The sequence below is a fragment of the Haemorhous mexicanus genome, chromosome 5, assembly GCF_027477595.1.
Source record: "Haemorhous mexicanus isolate bHaeMex1 chromosome 5, bHaeMex1.pri, whole genome shotgun sequence".
Lineage (NCBI taxonomy): Eukaryota > Metazoa > Chordata > Aves > Passeriformes > Fringillidae > Haemorhous > Haemorhous mexicanus.
In genome coordinates, this window is record NC_082345.1 from 27,217,338 (window position 1) to 27,231,607 (window position 14,270).

Consider the following 14,270-nt stretch of genomic DNA (forward strand, 5'->3'; position numbering starts at 1 on the left):
CGGGCGCGGCCGGGGCTTGAGTAGGCTGCGTGGGGCTGTGTCCGGGCCACGCTCACAACCCCCGTTCGCTGAAGGGTCGCTGGGGAAGCTCCCGCAAGCCCGCAGGTGGGACACGAGCACCTTCTGATGTGAAACCTCGCCTAGATAATGTCCCTGGGGTCTCCTGTTCGTACTCGCATGTTACTGTCAGACCGTTCTGCTAAGGGAGGCGTTTCACAGAATCACAGAATCTGTTAGCTTGGAAAAGATCTCTGAGATCATCAAGTCCAGCCTATGACCAAACAACACTTTATCAAATAGACCATGGCACTAAGGGCCACATCCAGTCTTAAACACCTCCAGGGACGGTGACACCACCTCCCTGGACAGCCCATCGCGAAATCCAATCACCCTTTCTAATTTCTTCCTAATGGCCAGCCTAAACCTCCTCTGGCACAGCACAGGATTGTGTTCTCTCATCTGTCGCTTTCACCCTGGAGCGCAAAGTCATTCCTGCTTCAGGATGGGAAAAAGCATTGGTTTGTTGACAGCCTTGTGTGCACATTTATGCATGACATTTTCTTCCTGAGTATAGAAACAGAAGTATATCGGATGAGGCAGGGTGAGCTGTGCACAGACCTGCCTGCTACTGCAGTGGGTTTGTGCAGCATCTCTGGCCCTTCTCTGCAACCTGCAAGCAACAGGCACAGTGAAAAACACCAATCACTTGTTTTTTAAAATTTTAAAGGTTTAATAGTAATAAAATAGTTATAAAAATAGTAATACAATTAGAATAAAAAGAATTTAGACAATTTGAATTAAGACAGTATGAGACAATAAAAACAAAGAGTTACGGACGTCTGGGTACTTTTTTCTGGGCAGCACAAGCCCGAAAAAGGACACCCGTTACCAAAGGATTAACCCTTAAAAACAACAGCCTGTTGCATATTCATACACTTCATACATGATGCATAAATTCCATTCAAACGAAGGATTTGGCCTGGTCATCATCAACTTCTTCCTCCTAATTCTAACAGCGCCTTCGAGGTGGGAAGAAGTTCGTTTCTTCTGATAAGAGGGCAATAAATTATTTTTCTCTGAAAGATTTAGGTGTCCTGTGGCTGCTATCTCGCTGCAAGTCCTTTCTTTAAAAAAGTATCCTACATAGCATAGTTTCTATTGTAACAATTTTGATAAGCTAAAACTATATTTAACACACTACTGAAGAGAATTAATACAGCGTTACTTTCTAACACAACACATATAATATTCATTTTAATATTTGCGAAAAGCCAATCATAAAATACGCATTTTTCACAGGCACCAATGTAGGTAGCATTTCAGGTGGCAGATACCTGGAGAGATTGCTATTGAGGAGGGCCATAGGTAGGATTTATTCTGCTGTTTAGTCTCAAAACATTGTAAGAGGCATTTTCCAGCCCCTCACAAATTTCCCAACTGTGGTTTTAATAAGCAACAGCAAATGCTTATATGGACCCAAGAAAAGAATGTCAGTAGTTGATGGTGCTGGGTAACCAGCCTCATAAATAGTAAGACAAGTTTCTTTTGCAAGTGAAGAAAATTAAGAACCACTTAGCCACTAGACTGTGGCTGTATGTGAGAAGAATAAAGCTGCCAGAATACATAGAGCTGATGAGGAGCTAAATTAGTGCGGTCTTGAGAAGGAACTTGAACCTGGAAAATATAAGCAAGAAATTTGGCACTGGATATTACTCACATTTTTTAGTAATAAACAGGATCTTATCAAATATATCAGATTCCCTTCCCTGTCATTCTCCCAAATACTGGTTTTGCCAGAGGGCAAAGGCACTGACTCTAGCTACAGCTATATTGGAATGTAGGTGTACCACAGATCCATGCATTCATTCTTCCTAAAAAAATAGCTTTACAAATCAAAGCAACTTCTATGACACCGTATCTGGTTTGTAGCAGGGGTTTGCAGTGTTTGACTCTTGCTGACTATCTGCACATGAGACTGAGACCTCAATAACCGCACTTGCAAACTCTGAAAAATCCTTATGTTGACCACTAAGGAAAGCTTTTCCTTCATTAGAGAAGACGCGCGTGCCAGCCCATTAAATAAACGGGGCAGGATATTTTCCTTCTTTTACTGCCTTTTTCAAAATGGGGGCTGTGGCAGACCTGCGGAGTTCGGCCACTGCTCCCCGCAGGGACTCAATAGAGGATTTGCGGCTTTGTCTTCCAGGACGCAAAACTAGATAATCCTGTCCGACCAAAGCCAGTGGAGATATATCCAAAATTTCAACGTAACTTGTCAGTCCAGGGGGTTCTGAGTCCGACTGGCATTGTTTCTAGTCGGGGCGAGGAGTGACCGAGGTTTTCAAGCATCTCTGCCGGCTTCGGACCTCGGCCCCGCTGTCCAGACACCACCCTGACCTCTCCATTCTGCTTTGGCTCGTCTCTTTTGGGGTATGTTCCAGGATTTGGTGAAGGTCCGGTCCCAGTGCAGTCTGGGTTTTGAGATAAATTTGCATGTCTCCTGAGATGCAAATATCCCCCTCTCCCCACCGTCCGAGGGGGGGTTGTCATCCTCCTGGCAACAGGCTAGGGTGGTACTGAAAAACAAGAATTCTCCACAATAGAGAGTTAAACGGCCATACTTAAGGATACTCAAGAGGTGATTACAACATTTCACTAACAAAGAACTCTTGGCCAGCGATCAATTCCCAGCTCAACTCAAAACTCCTCTGCAGCCCCTTCTCTTAAAAAAAAGGGTAACTTTTTTTTGTTCATAACAGCCCATGACCTTTCAGGACGCCTCTCAGTCTTACAGAGAAAGGAAATTGGGATGGAGGAAAGCACAACATGACTTTCAATTGAGAAATGCAGTCTTGGAAATTAATGTTCTTAAATTGAAAACTATTGAGGCTTTAGTGCAGCATAACTCTTGATTGTGTGTACGTTTTGGTTTTGTTCCTCTTTTTCCTCATCTCCTCTTAACCTTCTCATCCAGCAGTGGTCTTTTCCTTTCGCAGGTGCTGCAGGGTTGGAGGCGTCCTGGGCTCTGTGACTCATTTGGTGATGGCTCTGTAGGGCTGCCCTCCCACTGTGATCTGGCCTATCTGATCTCCCTATGTTTACTTTCTGCCTCCAGACCTGCTCCACCTTTCTTCTGCCCAAAACCACTCCATCAACAGGGTTTGTCATTTAATGTACATTTTACCCAGCAGCTTCTGCACCAGAGGCCCAGCTTAGTTTAGGATCTAGACATTGTCACAGTGTCACCACCTTAAATTAAGAAATAACAAATCTTCTGAAGAGTTAATAAAAATAAATATTATCCATGGATAATAACAATCTTTTGATCAAAACCAATACCTAAAAATGTGCATTGTAATAAAATATTGTGAAGAGCATTAGATAATGTTCTCCAGTATCATAAGGTACACTATTCAAGTCACAACCTGAATTTCATAAATTATCAGTTTATTGTGTTGGCCATGCTGTCAGAAGCCAATCCTACTCAGTGTAATAAAGTCTTTCCTTTTCTGATCAATGCATTTTAAATATCAAGCAAGGTTAGCACGCTTCAGATGTTACCTTCTATCTGCCTTTGAATCTCGGCAGAGTACACAGTTGCAAAGCACAAGCTGACATTCTTGTGGGTCACTGTAAACAGAGAAGTGAGACACTCAGGAGTAAACATGTCACTGATTAGATTGGGAAAAAGCTGGTCATTTAAGCCAGTGTCAGTCTGAAAATTATTAATCTAATGGTAGACAGAATCCTTTAGGGAGAGGGAAACAATTCTTCCAGGGAAGTTGTACAAGCATAAAACTCCTCCCAGAGGGTTATTTGAAGTTAGTGCAGCTGGGTGGGCATGGGTGGCCCCCCAGCTAAGAAGGTCTGTGTATCCAGATCTTCACAACCCCTGCCCATGGTAGAACATGTCCCACTCAGCCTCCCTTTCCCGCCAGCAGTTCTCTTCCTGGGGCTCTGCTAGCATGGGCTGCTTGGAGATTCAGTCCACTTTCTGGAAATATTGAGGAATTTGGGATGAAAACAAGGCAAAAATTCGATTCCAAAAAGGGTCTAAACTCACATGTGCATGCATAAATATAAAAAAATTATATATTATATGCATCTACATACATATATATGTAGATTGTATATTACCCAATCATATAAAATATAATATTAATATTTGTTTATTAATGCTGCATATATGCATTTACATATATAGAACATAGATATATGTGTGTGTATATATATAAAATATATGTAGATTGTATAACATCCAGGCATAGAAAATATAATATTAATCGAGATTGTAAATTTTTTTGTTTGTTTTATTTTTGTGTTTAGTTTGGTTTTGTTGTTGTTGTTGTTTTGGTTTTTGTTTTAGTTTCGGGGGGTTTTTGTTTTGTTTTGTTTTTAAATACATATTCCTTTCCACCCAAAGATTTATGTTTTCAGATGATTTTATTTACAGGGAACCCCCTCAGCAGTGCAGGGTGGAGTAAGTAAGGTCTGGCTGGAGCAGATAATTGCTCTGCCATCAGCGATGGCTCTGGCCCCCGTCCAGCGAACAGAAATGGGTGGGCACAAGGGTCACTGCTTCACGGATGTGATAATCCCAGGGGGGTCTCACAATTCAGTTCCTCGCCGCGTTGGGACGCATGCATTCCCTCTGCAGAGGCAGCTTTGCTTTCTCTTGGGGTATATTTTTTTGTATCAGCAAAGACAACCGGGAAGAAAAAAATGTTGCATTAAAATGAGAACGGAGAGTCGGCTGCTGAAGCGCTTTATTTTTTAGATTTTTTTTTTGTTTTGTTTTTAAAGCCTAATTCACCTTAAAGAATCTCAAAAGCAGCCTCAAGGGAAAGATTTGTGAATTCTTGTAATGGAAAGCGGTAGCCTCTAGGGCCCAGAGGATATGCAGGGAGGCATTTTCTCTTGCTGGTGCAGCTGAGAGCGAGCGAGAGAGAGCGAGACCTGGAAATGAAAGTAAAGAGATCAGGAGGCACATGGAGGGAGCTGCAGGGGCAGCCGATCCAGAAGCAGAATGCTGCCTTCTATAATTAAATAGCACTTACTATTATTATTACTTCTAGTAATAATACATTAATAATATCTCTAGTAATACAATACCATTTATCGAGGAAAGTTTATGCCTAGTGTGGGGGGGAAAACCCGAGGAGAGGTGAGTTCTTTATTATTATTTTCGGGGGATTATTTTTGTCTTAAATCAATTCTGTGTGTGTTTGTTTGTGTAGAAAGGGGTGGACATGAGAAACAAGAAATTCTGGATGTTGCTTCATTAGAAAGTAAAGGTTTCAGATAGTAACTGCATAGATGAAAGGTTGTGTAATTGGAAATTTAAAAAAAACGTGGTGAAAAAATAATACGGGTGAGATTTTGAAGCTAAACCCTCTTCCGCCAAAAATGTGGGGTTTGCAAAAAAAAAAAAAAAAAAAAATTGTCAAAGATCCTAATCCCACCCCCTGGAAAAAAATGTGGTAGTCTAAAATTGCATAGCTAGGGGGAAAGACCCTGGGTTTACGTGGAAAACTTAGTATTAATCGCGTTCGTGCCTGTTTGTGTTTTGTACGTTCGGGATGTGTGTTTTGGTCTGTATTTAGGCTGCAGTTTCCCCCTCTTGTTTGGTCCAAACCCCATGAAACGGCAGAGAAGCCCTTTGGAATTGCTTTTTAGATGGACCTTCCGTAGGGTCTTCTAAAGTTTATCAAATAAGAAGATTGTGTTATGGTTTTTTGGGGTTTTGTTTTGTTTGTTTTGGTTTTAATTCTTTAATGTTTTAGACAGTTTCCGGGTGGCAGGGGACGTTATGTGTTGGTTTGTTTTTTTTTGTTTTTTTTTTTTTTTTTTCCTCTTAAAGCTGTCTCCCATACTCTTGGAGATGCGTGATTCTTATTTAAGCGGATGGGGGGTGGGGAAGGAGGAAGAGTATGTTTTAGTTTGTTTTCCTTTTCCCGGGGAAGCCTGGATGTCTCCTGCCCTGGGAGACCCCTCCCAGCAGGGCCGCGGTGTTGGGAGTGCGGGGGTGCCGGCGTTCGGCAGAGTCGCGGGGGTGCAGGAGGCGCCGCCGGCCCCTCTCCGCTCCAGCGGCCGAGGTGGCGCCTCTCCCGGCGGCGGCCTCTACGCAAGGCCGGGGACCCGCGGCCTAGTGCGGGCAGCAGGGGGGAGGGAGCGAGCGAGGGTTCCCGCGCCATCCGTGTGGGAACCGGCCCCCGAATTTAGTTTTTCAGATGAGGCAGGGAATACGAGCTGGGTGGGCAGAAACCCAAGAGCAAGTGGTTTAGGGTTAGGCAGCATTACCCCACAGCTCTCTCCTTGCTCCTTGGCTGCGCTGCAGTGGGGGCAGGGGGAAGGGTGGCCCGTGGTGGATGAAGGTGTTATGTATGGAGTGGTTATGTATGGAGCTACTACGGAAGGATTATGTATGGAACACAAGGCTGAAGGGAGTGGAAAATGAGGTAATGGGGGCTGATGTGGTCAGATGAGGCCTTAGCCGCCACCACCATCCCCCTCTCCGGGAAACTTAAGAGTCACTGCTTTTATTTTCACTGGGGGGTGAGCTGGTTGTGGCTTGCTCTGCATTCACTGGGTGCAGTGAATACTGCTGGGCGCAGCTGGCGGCACCCCAGTGAGCCCAGTGATGCTGCAAAGCAGGAGTGGCACTAGTGGGGTGCTGGGATGTGAGATGGTGGCCAGGGAAGTTCCTTGGGGCAGCCGGTGTGGGGAGGGACAGAGGAGTCAGCCCTGGCGGGCACAGCATAGTGCTGGGGAATCCAAGAGTGGTTGGCTGTGAGAAGCAGTGAAACCCAGGGAGTGGGACATGGCAGAAAGCAGCTGCAGGAGTGAGCAAGAGCCCAAGTTTGTAGTGGGCTCTGCAGTTTGTCCTTTACTTGAGGTGTGCCCAGTTAGCTATTCTGCTGCACCACTAAGGTGGCCAAACTGCAGGCAGTGAAAGACTCCCATGTTTCAGACCAGTGTATCCTGGAGCCTTTTTCCTGGGGAGCTCCAGTGTCAGCTCTACGACCTGCCACTTGCATCTGAGTGTACTTATTTCTAGTTTGAAATGTTACAGTCAATGCCTGGAAGCCAGTCAAGTGTCAGCTCATTGCCATCTCAGAAATACAGTATGAAAAACTTTGTCCAAATTCGGTTCTGACAGGGTTGTGAATAAGAGCTGTGTCCTTGATAAGATAAATTCAAGTCTTTCCGTTCATCTTGTGTTTCTACCATCTACCCATCTAGAGGATATCCACCCAGTTTGTGATTCAGTCACCCAATTCACTGGCTCATGCTTCCTTCTTAAGGCAAGAAAACTGTTTTGCCTGTCTGTAGCATTATATTCCTCTCTGGCAAATGGTTTGTAATTTATTGACAAACCGTGAATAAAGTTCTCTCTAGATGCTGGACCAGGGAGGATAAATGACTCTGGACTGAAAGGATGAGAGCTTTGTAATGGAGATATAAATACTCTGTATTTGAATTTTGCTGGTGATTTGAGTGGACGAGTCTGGACAGAGAGATTTGGTGGGGGACAGAAAAGGGACACTTGGACACAGTGCTTAATAAAATATTTTCTACTGTGTTTCTAAAAATATTTGAAAGCCCAAGACAACAAAAGCTAAACAAGCTTTGCACCTAAAATTAATTATGCAGTAGCTGTGATATAGTGTGCAGCAGAACTGGAGTGTTGCTCGTGTGGGTGGGTCACTGTGTGTTGGATTTGCTGGTGTAACAAGTGCATGGCATGGTCTGAATGTTAAATGCAACACGGTGAAGAGGCTGGAACGATGGGGGAGACAGAAGTGACCGAGTTTGCTGGTGAGGTAGTGGAGGAGGAGAAGGTTGTCTTTTACCAGGGTTTTATAGAAAGGAGCAAACTCTAGCTGTGTATTATGGGACTTTCAGAGATGCAATAGGCTGGTTGGCCAAGGGTGAAGCAAGGGTGGGGATATTCATGCTGGATGCAGTGGCAATAGTGATGAGGAGAGGAAAAAACAGTAGGGGAGCTTCAGGATGCAGGAAGAGTTGGGTAACTCTAGAAAGGAGACGTTCTGTAGCCGGTCCCAGTAGTCCTTTGGCTGCACTCCAGGTCTGGGTCAGTAACTTTTGAATGCCCTTTTCTCTGGGCAAGTAAGAGTAATCAGTTCTCACTGTAACACAGACTCACATCCTACTGTGTAGGATTGTGTAGCAGCGAGGTCAGGGTAGCTTTGAGAACAGGTACTGATCTCTTTTTTACTCCTTGCAGTGTTTTAAAGACTGAGCTCAGAAACAGAAGTAGACCATGTGTATTGAAAGTTTTTCGAGGTGGTGATGTGTTTTGTGGATATACACAATTGTAAAGGTGTGCCACGGCATCTTTGGAATGCGGCCATTGATTTGGTGGTGACCAGCCAGTGTTCAACTGCCCTCCCCACAGTCACCAATAATCTCCCTTTTCATCAGATCTGTGGGCTTCAGCTTCACTTCCCTGACTTTTGTTCCTTCCAGCATGACTCAGGGAGCAGCAAGAGCAGGGCTGCACCTCCAGGCAGGACAAGTGAGTAGCAGCAGAAGGTGATGGCAGTCACCAGCAATGCCCTCACTCATAGGGTACAGTCCCACCACATGTGAACAGTGTAGGCAGAACTAGATGCCAATAGGAGTGGTCCATCAACAGTCCCAAAGAAGATGAGGTGGTGAATCTGGTCCAGATCCACCCAGTGAGTCCAGCGGTAAGAAATGGTGCCAGAGGCAGGACTGGAGACAAGCTGCCTGCAGTGGAGGTCTAAGGTTTGTCCCAGAGGTAGAACTGAGGACTAGTTCACCTACAGCATAGTTCAGACAAGGCAGGACCTGGACCTCTGCTGAAATGGAGCTCCTAGACCATGGACAGAGGGGCATAGGTGGGGGTCCAAGGTGAGGCTGTTTGGGGTGTGTTGCTCTTGTGCCGAGATTGAGGCAGGAACGGGTGAGAGGCAGGATCGTAGCAAAGGCAGAGAAGGCTTTATTCAAAAGAATCACGCGGTTTTTATAGAGTGGTACTATAGGTTCCATTCTATTGGCTAACTAACAGAAACATCTTTCTCACACCCTGTCCTTGAGAGGAACGGAAAAACGGAGTAGAAAAACACCACCTGTAAATTGTTTATACTCAACGAGTTATCACATCTTTCCAACTCCCTAAAACTTCTCACAAGTCGCTGTGAGAAACACTTGCCGTTTCTCTCTCTCTGTCCCATGGCATCCCCAGGAGTGCTTCAAGACTTTTAGTGTGTTCAGCTAGAAATTCTTCCTTCCTCCCTGTGCTCTCCCCATGAGCCTTTGGGAGGGTCCATTTGACTCTTTTGCCTCCTCTTCTCCCCCACAGTTTCTCTCTTGTCATTTCCTGTGGAGGCCCTTTCCTCACTCCTGTCTCTGATGGCCCTCACAGTTTCTTACAGTGATCTGGGGTGGCTCTGTCTTTTCATGTCTTTCACTGCTGCTTTGTGGAAATGGTTCCTACCGCTCCTCTTCCGCTTCTCTGTTCTTTCTTACTTCCTCTGTCTTTGCAGAATTTCACACAGGGAGAAAAAAAAAGAATTAATTACCTTTCTCTCCTTGTCTACTTCTCAAGCCTGTCTGCTTGTATCATTAGTGATCATATTAACCTCACAATCTACTTGTTAAATTTCCTTCTTTCTTCCTGATTGCTCATTATCCAGGCTATTTATGAATCAATGCAGGCCTTCTGTTCATTTTGTACAGAAGTATATCAGATCTTCTCCATCACTTCTGTTTAAAAACCTTTGTAGAGATGCTGATCATCCCTCACCTTGTCTATTGGCTTTCCCTTTCTTGCTGCACTGCCCATCCTGTTCCAAGTTCAGCTGCTTGAAGTCTCCTACCTGCTGCTTGAACCAGATTGCTCCCAAATCTACTGTCTGATGACTTAGAAATTGCAAAGTATCACTTTCAAGCTCTTGCTTCCTTCTGCTGCCACTTTCTCTCACTCCAGTCTTTCCTGCTTCCCCCCACTCCTCTTGTTGAAAGGGCAGGTTCAGTTCTACATTTTGCATGGCACAGAGCACAGTCAGTAAGGGCTTGCTGAGTTGTCAGGATTGATTCTTATGTACCTTAAAGGCCCCTTCAACCTGTGTCATTGATACTGCAAGATATCTTAGAATGATAGAGATGGTCTTAATGTAAAAGAGAGCTGGATGATAATCCTCTCCAAGGTGTTGTGGAGTAGAGGTGGAGAAATTACTTAAATATCTTCTTAGAGGCAATTCTGGGTTGGGAAGGTACAGGGTTTTCATCTCCATCTCATTTCAGTGTTTCTGTGCTTGCTGCCTTTGTCCCCAAGTTCCTGTTCCTCAAATGCTGAGCATTATTTGTGGTCACAGCTGGTTGATGTGAAATTTGCTGTCATCAACAGCTCAGTTTTGCCACAAAGTGCCATCCTTTCTCACCTTCATTATTCTTTTCTTGTGCTACACACCTGTGTACCTTGGACAAAGGTCACTGGGCAGCCATTCCAAGATGTGCTTCCAAACTGCAGAGGATGAAGTGCAGATAACTCATGAGTCCTCATAAGGGTGCTGCCCAGTTTAAAGCACTGCAGAATAGGGCTCTGTTTCCTCTCCAAAGAAGTGTTCCCCAGTCTGTGCTGCTATTGCCTGCTGATTTTCAGTATGAAATCCCCATTGCATGAATTCAGTGCTGTCCTTTTATGTGGACCACAGCAAGCAATTTCATCTCCTTCCTTTGCATGTCCCTTTGTGCTGTACCTCCATAAACCTTATGTAGATAAGGTATATTTCATATGCTGTGCAATAAACCAATTTAAATCTGTCCCAGATAAATAGTGGTCAGAATTGCCTATAATGGGAGGGTCTAGGTGCAAATTCCTGAAATGACTGCCAGCTCAGGCAAAGATGGAGTTGGGTTTCTTCCTTTTCCTAGAAGGCAGTCATGATAACAGTTGGTTCCCATTGCTTTATTTACTGGCAGCCTAAGCAGAGAGCTCAAATTGAAGCAATTCCTCTTTGCCCCTGTATCCTGTCAGTAGTATGTGAGAAAAAGCAGATACTTGGTAGAGAGCTGATTGCCATGCTGTATCTGCAGTGTGGTAAATCATGGTTTTTGCTGTTCAGGGCATCTGGTCTGGAACATTTTGTTAGTAGTAAATTCAGGCACAAACAAAATACTTTGCTGTTTAATTGCCAACGAGACCTAAAATGACTCACTTTGTGTTGTTTCTTTTTCTTCTTCCTCCGCAGCAACCATAATGGAGAGGCAGAAGAGAAAACAAGAAATAGAGAAAGGACTTCAGTTCATTCAGTAAGTGGACAACCTCAGTGTTCCCTGTGGATTTGGAGGTGGTCATCTTTCTGTTGAGGATTGCAGGAACTGAGTTTTTATTATTCACTGCTTTGGGTTTGCTGCATGGGAAAGAGATACTGTCCTGAGGATTTTGACTGTGATTTTTTTCAGGGTGTTTCTTGTCCTGTTAGAGCTCCCTAAACTTAACATTCTGTAATTTTAATTTCCTTTGGCTTTGCCCTACACTGCAGTTCCAGGATTATCTTCACAGTCAGCATAATGCTAATAGTACTTGGATCTTCTACATCATCTTCAGCATGAAGATCTCAAAGTGCTCTCTTAACAAGGTTATCCCACCTTTGTTAGGAAGGGAGATAGTGTAGGTGAGGAAACAAGTTACATAACTTGTTAGGTACCCCATATGGTGCCTATAGGAAAAACAGATAACCTGGGTTCTTTTACAGTTGCCAACCTGTAATGTAGATGTCTCAGTTCACTCTTCTGTGAATATCATGTGGCCTTGTAGAGCTTGAAGTTGCTTATGTAGTAGTTACAAATCCTAGTACTTCCTTGCAAGAGACAGTAGTATTTCTCCCTCCCATGTTTGACTTAGCAGAGGCCTCAAACTCAGGTCCAGGTTCCATGGTGAGTAAGGAAGTAGTAAGATTGTAATCAGATCAGTTTGCGTTTTTTTAACGTCTGCTTTGTGTCCTGCAATTATTATGCCTGAAATCTGCGCCTCTACAGTAGGAAACCCCCTAGATTTTCCATGTTACATATTTGTATCCTGTAATATGGCCATGATATTTTCATCCCAGTCTGAGACTAAATAGGGCTGATAGCCCAGTTTTGGAGGAGTAATTGTGAGATTTATATTGGTAGCACTTATAAAAATGCACAAGATTCTGGGGAAGAAAATAATTTAGAAATATGAGGTGTAGTTCATGCATCTGGGGCATCTTGCACTCTGAACCAGGAGCAGTGCCCTATGTTGGTTTGTTTTGATGCGAAGGAGGGAGTAAAATATGTGAGCAGCATGAATATTTCTTACAAAGCCATGACATTTCCTGTAGTTAGTTTGAAGGAGTGATTAGATGAAATCTAAAAAATGTTTATTCTGTTACCAGTAAGATCATGTATGCACTGTAGGTGAGAAAAGCTATGAAAGGTGCTGAGGATTCCTCTAGAGCCTATTGATTTGTCCTTGAAGACAAACAAGAAATACATGTAGATCAAGTCTGGATGAATTGGTCCAATTTGAAGAACAGAACCTTTCTCTTAAGTCTCAGTGCTGTTGTAGGGTAGGTGTTATCCTCACAAGCACTGCCAGTGTTTGTGGTTCAGTCTTGGCCAAGAAAGTTGGAGTTAAATTACCTGAACTCCTGAACCTCCACTGTTTTCTCCCTTCCTTTTGTGGGGTAGGCCTAAAGGCATGCAGCTAAGTTAAGGCAGAGAAAAGTGATTGCATTTATCTCTGTATGTCTCTGGTCTCACAAAGAATTTGAAGAGGTCTTGGAGTGTCACTCTGCTGCCTCTCATTAGAGCCAGATGCACATAAAATACACTTGTATTCTTCATGGCAGTCTCTCATGGGACTTTATTGAAGATGGGTTTTTTAGGTGACTGTCAGAAGGCACATTACAGAGGATCCTGTATGCACAGAAAATAAATGAGAATAAGACTCCTCGAGGCTCAAGACCCTCTTAGATGTGACCATTGCTTGACACCACTGTGAGTGTCACTGAGCATAATGCTCCCTAACTGTGTTCTCTTTGCCTCAGCTGCCTTTGCAGTGATAAAATGTTCGGTAACTTAATGAGATCACCAGCACAGGACTAGAAAAAGGATCTCTTCATGAGACAAAAGCCTTTGTTTGCATGGATGGCTGTTTCATGAGTATTTTCTCTTCTTTTTCTTCAGGTCCACATTACCCCTAAGCCAAGAAGATTATGAGGTAAGGGAGATTTTGTTTGTTGAGGCTGGGAGCCCTGGGTTAGCAAGATTTGTTCTGTTGCACAGCCATTAGTTTACATGCCAAAAGTGAAGAATGTGGGATGGTCTGTCACAATTTGCCTGTGACTTAAAGTTTTACGGTTCTGATGATGACAACTTTCAGGGAAAGGACAAGACACTTAAGTACTCAAGAAGAATAGGAATTTGACTGGAGGTTCTGATGATGACAACTTTCAGGGAAAGGACAAGACACTTAAGTACTCAAGAAGAATAGGAATTTGACTGGATTGTTCTCCTCTACCAAAAAACCCGACGTTTTACAGGAGAGTAGGGATGCAGGAGTATCTTAGTGGGCAAGCAGTTCGCTAAAAGAGACAGAAAGGAATGGGAAGTTGAGAAGCCTCTCCTGTCTCTGAATATCCACTTGAGTCTATTTGTTCTCTCCCTGCTGCCCAGGCCTTTTTGCAGAAGCTGGTGAGAAACTTGTTTGCAGAGGGCAATGATTTGTTCAGAGAGAAGGATTTCAAGCTTTCCCTGGTCCAGTACGTAGAAGGGCTGAACGTGGCAGATTATGCAGCCTCTGATGAGGTGACCATCCCAAAGGAGCTCCTCTGCAAGCTCCATGTGAACCGAGCTGCCTGCTACTTTGCCATGGTGAGTGCTTTCCCAAGTCATCCCCAGGAGCCAGGGTTGCAGTGCTGTGAAGTTGGAAAAGATGTCATGAGGCATTTCAGTTGGTTTTGTCCACTCCCTGTTCAAACACTGGAGGAGACAGCAACACACTGAAAAGTCTGCAGTCTCCTCACAACTGCACTGTGTCTTGCAAGACCAGAGGAGGGATGTGAGGAGAGGGGGCCAGGCCTAAGGTACTGACAGTGCAGTTCTTCTGCTCTTCAGTGGTGAGGAGTTAGTATCATCCAGTGTCTTCCAGTGTTGAGCAAGTATTTTTCTGGAATGCTGTTTATTGTTCTGGAGGCTCTTGCCTCCTCCATTGAGACACTGGAAGACAGTAGAAAGGCTCTGGGTCTTGAAGG

General features: G+C 44.2%; 1 protein-coding gene across 8 annotated transcripts in view; it reads left to right on the forward strand.

The window, feature by feature from the left end:
* The first annotated feature begins 4,901 nt into the window (after positions 1-4,901).
* Positions 4,902-14,270, forward strand: part of ZC3H7B (zinc finger CCCH-type containing 7B) — a 47,440-nt gene continuing 38,071 nt past the window's right edge. For 3 of the 8 annotated variants that reach the window (XM_059846523.1, XM_059846522.1, XM_059846528.1), the window contains exons 1-4: positions 4,904-5,164; positions 11,241-11,301; positions 13,204-13,237; positions 13,693-13,890. In XM_059846523.1, the coding sequence (XP_059702506.1) occupies positions 11,249-11,301; positions 13,204-13,237; positions 13,693-13,890 (285 nt within the window). In that variant the 5' untranslated portion in view covers positions 4,904-5,164; positions 11,241-11,248. Of the gene's footprint in view, positions 5,165-11,240; positions 11,302-13,203; positions 13,238-13,692; positions 13,891-14,270 lie in introns of all 8 variants that reach the window. The other 5 variants (XM_059846521.1, XM_059846525.1, XM_059846524.1 and 2 more) reach the window with 4 other exon arrangements.